This window comes from Charadrius vociferus, unplaced genomic scaffold (genome assembly GCF_000708025.1).
Source record: "Charadrius vociferus isolate BGI_N301 unplaced genomic scaffold, ASM70802v2 scaffold125, whole genome shotgun sequence".
In the NCBI taxonomy this organism is placed as follows: Eukaryota; Metazoa; Chordata; class Aves; order Charadriiformes; family Charadriidae; genus Charadrius; species Charadrius vociferus.
In genome coordinates, this window is record NW_009649036.1 from 2,300,829 (window position 1) to 2,310,697 (window position 9,869).

Genomic DNA, 9,869 nt, shown 5'->3' on the forward strand with positions numbered 1-9,869 from the left:
AATGTATCATAAATTAACGTCAAAATAAATCCCAACTAATTATATCACGATGCATATATAACTAGAATTTCTCTTTGTTGCTATTCATTTTTACCATCCTAATTCTCTCTCTTCTTCCCCTTACGTAAGTTAAGTTGTTCTTCCCCACTGTATTCAGGAAAATTAAGTTTAGACATAAATGGAAGCCAAAGGTTCATCTGTAGTATTCATTAAGCACTAAGTAGTCAAAGCAGCTATATAACTCTATTAACATTAAGTTTAAAAAAGTAATTACCTTACTTGTGGAAAATCCTGCCATTTTGCACCTGCAATTGAGTGCAAGCAAAATATGCAGTCCAGTAGAGTACCTAAGTTATTTTTTTGTTCATTCATATAGTCACACAATCTTAGCCTGAAAAAGAAAGAAAAAAAAAAAACCAACTAAAAACAACCCCAGAGATTTGTATTTTAAAAGCTGCTTCCCTTGCCAGGTGAACAAAAATTGCAAACGAACATTCACACTTTTTTTTCTCCCTCCTGGCACAGCACATGAGATCAGCTCACAAGGCTGCTGAACAGTTTCATAACGTGCAAGGGGTAACTTGGTCATCTCTAGAGAAACAAATATGAGTTGTCTAATCAGATGATCAAGTCTCAAAGCAAATGAGATCAACCACAGATATTGCAGATCTGCCAAAATCCCATCATTAAAATGCTGTTGAGAATGGAGAATGCTTTGGGCATACCTGCCACCTGGTGTTTGGAAAACAACCTTATGCCTGAAAACAACCTGAAATGCTCTTAAATCTGTATTCCCGTTAAGAAGCAAACAAACACTGATGTATTCAATATGGATTAAATGCATAAGCAGCAAAAGTGTGCTTAGGTTGGTGTTATTACCAGCATTCTTCTAGAAAGAAAAGGCACAGGGTGACTTGATGTTCCTTCCAGTCCCATCTCTACTAACCACAAAAATTCTCAAGTAAATCTTTGAATTAAGTGTATTTACACATCTCCTGTCAGATAATGGCATTTGTAAAACCTGCTGGGCGCAGCCTGGTACAGCTTCACAGTCTAACTGTAAACTACCATGTGCCAAACCCAAAGGCAAAGGAAAGTACTAAGTTATGAGATGGAGCGAGGTAAAAAAATTGGCGATAAATAGCGATAAATCATGCTGGGTGTTAAGTGAGTAAGCAGTCAGTGTCTGAAATTGCTGTGATGATTATTAAAGTGTCTTAGCTAAAATACTTAAAACCCTCAAGTCGTTACAGTGGAAGCAGCAATGACAGTAACTACCAGTTTTGCAGGTTTGACGCCCAAAGTAAGCACTCCTCATCAGTAAAATTGATAACAGTAAGCATATAAACTGAGAGAAACCATGTTTTATCTTTACCAACCAAAGGGTTACTTCAAGTGGAGCCTAAAGCTCCAGTGTAGGCAACTGGACAAATTACTGTGATATCAAACTGTACCTATAGCAAAATGATGGACTTTTTTTCCCCTCCTCTGCAAAGCAAATTTAAATACATTTGTGTTTCACAATGAGAACTCAGGATGAAACCACAGTCTAAAGTCAGTCTTGGCAATATAAATAGCTGGCATTTAAGTTAGCACCCCTGGCAAGCACAAACTGTAACTATTTGTCTGGAATCACATCTTCGTAGGGCTGCCAAAAACAAAGCGGAGCGTAGTGTTTGAGTTTTTCTTTTTCTTCAAGGCAGCGGAGGTCACATGCAGCTGTGTCCCCAGGTGCCCTACTCTGTTTCAGTTCTGGTAACTTTGAAAATGATGTGCACAAGGAGGTCAACGCTATATTGTACATTTACTGTGCACACGTGCTATCTCAGGTGCTTACATCAACAACTCCTAACGGCAGAACACATAGGTCCAAACGTATCGTATCAATTAATTGAGAACCATGCAGCTGCACGTCGAGAAGGTAGCTATAGGTTTACTTGTCAAATGCAGGAAGGTTGGGTCTTTTCACATTTATTTTCAAGCCAAAAACCTAAACCACTTAATTCTCATGAACTTTTCCCAGAGTTTAATTACTGCCTAATATAGGGCTCAATTGCTTTCTCAACATCTGAAGAAAGTAGTTTTTAATGAAAATACAGAACATAATAAGGAACTTTGTAATGCAGAAGATATTCTTCCTGCTTCCTATCAGCAGCAGCTGCTCAGCACAGACAGATGTTAGGACTATTTTCTTGCCTTAGTATTAATGGGGGAACCTAACAACTCTTGTATGATCTTTACAGAGAGCACAAGAGTGGAAGAAAAAAATACAAAAAGTTGAAAGAAAAACTGGGGAAAAAAACCTCAGGCTAACCACAAACAAAAATTACATCACTGGTCTAGCATGTTGATGGCTACTAACAGCGGAGCCAGGATCTTTGCTTCTGTAAAGTTCAATACTCGGCTGGTTATTGGTTGTTACTAAAAATGTAAGCAAAAAGAATACTTCAGGCTCCTACAAAAACATTGCATTCAAAAGGTACCACTCCATTCTTTTTTGTTCTGTTCAAGCCTGTTGCTGTAGTTCTGTTTGTAGTCACATCTCTTGCAGAACTTACTCAATATTCCGAGTTACTCTACATTAATATTAACTGACAAATATGAAGATAATAATGTTGCATAAATCCTAGTATCACAAAAACTCTGCTTTCCATTCCCATTTTTGTTTCAGCATGCAGAAGTGGATCTTAAAAAATCTCCTCTGGAAATGGAATAAATGTGCAAGAAGCTAAGAGAATATACTTGGAAGGACCCGTGTGAACCCTATTGTAGTTTTCCTTAAAAATCTGCTACTGATGATCATCAAAGATAAAAAAAGCAGCCAAATTAACACTTTGAATAATAAGGTATCATAAAAGAAAATTATATGGATTTTTTTCTTTTTAACTTTTCACTGAAAGGTGTTCTTTCAGCCTTAAAATCTGTAATATACTGTGGCCCATTGCAAGTCTCATTTTGAATGCACAGCTCTGGAAACAGCACATTCTGCTGTACTCAAATTACCTTAGACATTCTTCTTCAGCTACTGCTTAAAAGGCAATTGGCGACTGAATCAAGAAACCAAACGAGTTAGGTAGCCAGAAAAATTTGGATAGCCTGAAGTGCTAGGAAGGATCTGTGTGGGCACCACTGGTACAAGCTGTTCCTCAACCAATGTATATATGTAATACCATAAACTAAATATGCCGAATTTTAACAGTTATTTTTCTTAATGAAAACTTAAGTCTACATATCGAGTGTCGAAACTGTTCCAGTTCTAAATCTTTACCAAGCCACGGGAAAAGCGAATCATAAATTGTTTCAAATACGAAGAAATGCGTGCTTTGTTCTCAAAGCATTGATAGTACTATTTTCTATGGGAGAGGGGACGTGGGTTGTTTGATTCTCTATAGCAGAGTTTACTGCACCACAGTATTTTGAAACAGTAGAAAAGATGCCCCAGCCTTTTCAAAACCTGAGGTCACACCACCTCTGTCAGGCTTTTACCTCTACAAAAGAAAAAAAAAACAGAACGGAAGGTATTACAGGTAAAAGGTCATGTACTGATTTTTCAGGGGAAACACTTGATAGTTACTTAAGAATATATATTGGGTTTGCATGGCAAATTTTTGATAGCTGGGGGGGGCTACAGGGCGTCTGTGAGAAGCTGCTAGAAGCTTCCCCCATAGAGCCAATGCCAGTGGGCTCCAAGACGGACCCGCCGCTGGCCAGGGTTGAGCCCATCAGCGACAGTGGCAGCACCTCTGGGATAACATATTTAAGAAGGGGGGAAAAACTGCCATGGAACAAAAGACGAGAGAGAAGAGTGAGAGCATGTGAGAGCAACAACCCTGCAGACACCCAGGTCAGTGAAGGATGGGGAGGAGGCGCTCTGGGCTCTGGAGCAGATTCCCCTGCAGCCGAGGTGATGACCATGGTGAGGCAGGCTGTCCCCCTGCAGCCCACAGAGGTTAATGGTGAAGCAGATATCCACCTGCAGTCCACGGACCCCACACCAGAGCAGGTGGATGCCTGAAGGAGGCTGTGACCCCATGGGAAGCCCCTGCTGGAGCAGGCTCCTGGCAGGACCTGTGGCCCCATGCAGAGGAGCCCACGCTGGAGCAGGTTTGCTGGCAGGACTTGTGACCCCGTGGGGGACCCACGCTAGAGCAATCTGTTCCTGAAGGACTGAACCCCACGGAAGGGACCCACACTGGGACAGTTTCTGAAGAACTACATCCTGGAGAAGGTCATGGAGGACTGTCTCCTATGGGAGGGACTCCATGCTGGAGCAGGGGAAGAGCATGAGAAGGAGGAGCAGCAGAGACAACATGTGATGAACTGACCACAGTACAGTACAAATATTAAACAAACTTCTACAAAACAGGAGCGGAATAATTTCCTGCTTCTGAGCATAACTTGTATAATTGATGCATTTATATGTGTTAAATCAGACAGGCTAGAAACTCTTACCTGTAGATACAGAAGTTACTTAAAATCCTGTTTTCAGAAAGTTTTTTCGCTGTGCTGATAACAGACAGGCATGCAAAAAACACTGTAACCAGACTTAAGCAACTTGTGTATTTCAACCTCTGCCTTAAACCAGAGTATGCTATTTGCAGTTGTTCTTGAAGCCGACAACTGGACAGAGACAAAAATATTAAAATAAAAAACCCGCATATTTTATTTTCACCTTTAAGGATGCATCTCTAAACAATCAGTAGAAAAAAAACAAGTAAAAAAAAGTAAACACCAGCATTTTGTAAAATCACATTGAACTAATACAAAACTTAATACAAAGTTTTCCTGTACCACTCAAATGCAGTTTTTTATAGAAAAAAAAAAAAAAAAAAGAAAGTAGTCTGGTCACCAAGATCCCTTCTACTTGAAATCAATCGTTAAGTACCCAACAGATTTCAACTATAAAACAAGGATACATTCTTTCTTCTTTCTTCCATTTATGAAGTCAATTGCCACAGACTTCAATCATTTGCAAGTGAAATCCATATAGTCTGTTACAGAATTGAGGAGAACGCATACAATTCCATGATTGAAGTCCTTCCGTTTGCTGGATAGGCTCTTTACGAAGTCAACATTCGTCACATATCTTTAGACTGATCATCTTCTTCAAGCTTTCTGATTTCATTCTTTAAACAGTTGATGGTTTCACGACTTGCTTTTAGTCTTTCTTTAAGCTCAGCAATTTCAAAACTAGTTTTCTTTTTGGCAGCTTCCAGCTTTTCCCTGGTTTTCACTTCAAGATCTGCAACTGTGGTGGTGAGAAAGAAAAATAAATACTGTAAGTACCATGAAAAGTTGTAATTACTATTTTTTAATTGCAACAGTAATTTGGATGGTGTGTGTCCTGAAAATATCTATTACTGTTAGCCTTAGAGATTCAATGATTGTAGTCAAAATGGTATCCAAATAAAAACCTGGAATTAAAAAATAAAAATAATAAAAAAAAGAAAGCTTGTTTTGTGGCCTCGTTCAGCTCATCAGTTTTGTGGATGGAGTTCATAATTCACTAAATCATTTTCCAGACTTTTCTAAAGATTAAGCAGGGGGAAAATAACCCTGACATAGTGACAGCAAATAAATGGGAGATTACAGAGAATTACAAATAATTTATATGTGGTGCCCAGTGACAGCACATGAGGCCACGGGCACAAACCAAAACACAGGAGGTTCCCTCTGAACATCAAGAAACTTTTTTACTGTGAGGGTGACAGCGCACTGGCACAGGTTGCCCAGAGGTTGTGGAGTCCCCATCAACAGAGACATTCAGAAGCCATCTGGAGATGGTCCAGAGCAACCACCTCTCGGTGGCCCTTGCCTGAGCAGGGGGTGGGACAAGATAAGCTCCAGAGATGCCGCCACACCTCAACCATTCTGTGGTTCTTTTCCATGTATTGTAACTACTTTCTATTCTTCATCTCACTGGAGTTTAATTCTAAAAGAATCTAAAAGATTTAGCGGTGCTGCCTTTGCTCTTACTAATATCTGACATTGGGACATCTCTATCTCATTTATTGAGATGTCCTAATTATTATAACTTTTTTATTTGTTCACGAACAAGATTTTGGACAAAGCTGGTAAAGCCAACAAATCTATGGAGGCCATGGATATCCCTTCATATCCCATACATTACATAATTGTGGGGCAGCGGCAGTAAAATTTTAATTTTTATCTGCTTCAGTGGCACATTTTAAGGAAATATATATTTAAAAAAATGCCAAAAATTTCTATCTGCGCTCAGGAGAAACATCCAGGAATTTTGAGAAAAGGTTAAATTTGGACGAAACTTTTTTATGATTCAAATTATTAAACATTTTCTACACGTAAACTGTAACAACATGCAATATAACAAAAATCCAACTCAAGCCTAGCTAAACTGAGGCAGAAAATACAAGCAGCTCACATGTCCACACACCCCAAGAGACATAAGGCAAATCGAACCCTAACTTTGTAGAGCTTCAAATTCATAATCGTTCTTAGCTTGAGACATTCACTGTCTAAAAATACCTGGCATTTGTTGTCAGAGAAACATGCAGATAAGCCAAAGGCCAAGTGAGCCACACTACGATGGTGTAAGAGTTTGTAGCTAACAAGGTAGGATTTGGCCTCAATAAATATTACATTTGCTTTCTGAGAGTAGAAGATAAGAGATGGAATTCAGAAGATCAGAACAGAAACTATCACTGGATGCATTATATTTTATGAATCCATGTATTTTCATTTCATTTCTTTATTTCTCTTAATATTCTGGTTTATATTTAAGACAGATAAGATAAGGACGTAAAGAACATTAAGCGATACTGAAGAAGTACGTTATGAAATGACCTACAGTTAAAGAATTAGACAGAACGGAAAAAAGACAGGAAGAGATTTCGGACACTACTCTATCCCAAAAGGCCTGCTGCTTTGACTGAAACTTTACTAACCATTTTGTCTTTCAGTGCTTTAAGTGTGATCTTTGCTTGCAGTTAACATCCCGATGAGCTGAACAGAACTTTACCGCAAATACAGTGGCCTTAATTTATTCTGTTTTAACTCATTTCAAAGATGATAAAATACACATGGATCATACCACCGTTCTTCATACTAAGTAATTCACAATTCCTTTTTTTAATCAGTGGGCATACAGATCAAAAAATATTAAAAGTTTTCAAATAATGATTAGTGTCTTTGCAAAAGCTGAAGCTAATTTAATGCAAAAATACCAGTTTTTAGCAGCATCCAAATCCATTGTACTGTTACATCCCAGAAAAAAAATACTAAAAGCAAACACAACTATTGCTTATTTCTAAAATTAAAATATTTTAATTTTCAACTTACACTCTGTTTCATGCTTATAAGCACCTAGTGTTAGCTGACGAGACGTTGTTAACAGCTGCTGCATCATTGCAGTAGGATCTTGGAATATCTAATGAAGGAGAAAAATACATGGTATCACTAATACTTTTCAAAATAAAGGGAGGATTACATTAAAAATTTTCATACCATTTCATCATAGAATTCAGAAACTACAGTTTTCTTTCCCAGGATGGCATTGGTATCAGACTGAAAAAGCTTCAGCAAGTGATACAAGGTCACCTATGCAAAGACAGAATTTTATTAGCTTGACAACTGTGGGGAAAAATGAGTCTTCTAGATATCAACAAGCAGTATTTGTTCTTTCTAAATAACTGTACAGGATTTTAAAATCTTTTAGGAATGCAAAAATAAATGTCATATAACATCAGTAGAATTACTTAAATTTAATATTCAGTGTTAAACACACCAACTATCCAAAGGCTTCCTGATACTTTAAAAATGTCTAGGCAAGTGGTTTATACACTGCCTGGTGTATAAATAGTACTGAGAAAACCTTCTCGTAAACATTTCCAAATAGATGATTTAGTTCAAACCGACTTTGCCAATTAATCAGTTAGAAAGTGCTTTCTGTGACCTTATTATCCCTTCTTGTGAAGGAAAAACACCAGGGGGGCTTGCGAATAGCTTTTCACTGAAATTTCTCTCTGCAGAGTTACGCTTCCATTACTGCACTGCAAAATGGCAGGAGCTGGAGAGGAACAGAAGCCCTCTGCCCAGCCCTGAGGAACCGCAGACCACTTGGACCACAACCTGGGAAGGCTGACTTTAGGACAGCTTGGTCAGGCTGGGAACCACAAGTCAGGATGCCACTGAGCACAAGAGCACAGGAAGCCCTTTCTAGCCTAGTATCAATTTTCACATATTCAAGAAAAAGATAAAATTCAGTTTTCATCTCATTTGGCAAAAAAAAATGGCTAAAGCAAAAGGATCAGTGTAGTTCATGTGACAGAAGGAACTCAGTCTTAAAAGAAACAAACATCCCCTGCCCCTGAAAATACAGTAATTGAGTTTCCTACCAAAACCTGGATAAACAAACCTGCAAGATACATGTAAAACACTGGATAGGAAGAAATTCATTCCAATGCTTTATTCAACTAGAGAAGTGTCTTAACCTGGTTTTCTTCGGAAATAAACTAATCCTAGCATAGTACCTTTGCTGCTTTTTGACCGATTTTGATCAAACCTGATAGACAACAATAACAACAACAACAAAAAAGACAATTGAAATATTTTAAAATCCTGCAACGAGGAAGCCACATCGAAGAGAAACTCCTCAGTATGTGCTCAGCCCAGGTAAGATACAACATAGTGAGCAGGAAAATGTGGCCAACCATTAAATAAATTTCCTACAAGAACAGGCTTTATTAATTCCATGGCTGATGGGACTTATTTTCACCAGCAATATCCTACAGCACAGCTTGAGGCCACCGTAATTAATTAAGTGTTATTACAAGTTCAATGTACTTACAGGTCTTTCATTCGGATCAATGAAAAATATCTTAATGATTATTTCAAATTCCCCCCAGCCTGTTTCGGTGATTTCATATGGTGGTTTGGTAACAACTGCAGTAAGAAACACAAAGCTGTTAATATAGGTGATAAAGCCTCAGTGGAACTAATAAAAACCCCAGTTCTAGGAGTAAATGCCCAAATGCAAAACCCACCTCTTAAAGGATTACCGTAGCTTTCATGTAGCTTGAACTGAATTTTTTTCACGTAGGCAGACATATCCTAGAATAGAAATATCGTTACTTCTGATTATTTACACAGCACACCAAATTAGTGTTTATTCATCCGTCCCACGTGCCTATTATTTCTTCTGACATATCTACCTTTCAAAACCATAGGAAAGCAAAATGGCAAATCCAAGAATTAGTACTGCTGCACACATCTGTCAGTATTTTGTCCCCATGAACGCTCTGCGGTTTTCCCCAGCCTGGAAAGATCACTCCAAAAACACAGAAAGAAGTGTCTTCCCTCTCTCTTTTCCTTTTTTTGGGGGACCCACCAGCCTTCTCACCCTTTGCACAAACCCCAGCTTTTTGAAACCCTCGTTCCCCGTTGCAGGGTGCTGCTGGGCTCACCGCAGCGGGGCTGCTGGAGCTGCACACACACTCCCACACACCCCCCTCCACGCTGCCCTGCAGCCCCACGCGTGACACCAGCGGTGACGTCCTTCCACCGCCCATCACGAGGCCGCCACCACCTCTTTAACGCCCCACCTCGTTTCTGTACGGCTTGACGTACCCCGTCCACTGGTGCGTGTGACCGTCTTCTTCTCTCTTCTTCCCAAAATACCGCGCGACGTTCCCATACACGATCGGCTTCACGATGGTAACGCCCTCAAATAAAGAAATGAACAGACAGGTAAACAAACAAACAGAAAGAAACTCCAAAACCCACACGTTTTGACAAGTTGTCACCGGATGAAGCGGGTGCCTTGCAGAGGCCCCGCGGAGCAACTCCCGCTGTCCGCCGCGGCCACCGCTCCTCCTTCCTTCCCTCCCTCCCTC

General features: G+C 39.5%; 1 protein-coding gene across 1 annotated transcript in view; it reads right to left on the reverse strand.

Moving 5' to 3' along the window:
• Nucleotides 1–4,924: 4,924 nt before the first annotated feature.
• The window catches only part of YEATS4 (YEATS domain containing 4), an 18,298-nt gene continuing 13,353 nt past the window's right edge, over nt 4,925–9,869 (reverse strand). The window contains exons 3-8 of the mRNA XM_009887833.1: nt 9,579–9,698; nt 9,021–9,087; nt 8,825–8,919; nt 7,483–7,575; nt 7,318–7,405; nt 4,925–5,248 (exon numbers count right to left, since the gene is read on the reverse strand). Coding sequence (XP_009886135.1) covers nt 5,079–5,248; nt 7,318–7,405; nt 7,483–7,575; nt 8,825–8,919; nt 9,021–9,087; nt 9,579–9,698 — 633 coding nt within the window. The 3' untranslated portion in view covers nt 4,925–5,078. The remainder of the gene's footprint in view (nt 5,249–7,317; nt 7,406–7,482; nt 7,576–8,824; nt 8,920–9,020; nt 9,088–9,578; nt 9,699–9,869) is intronic.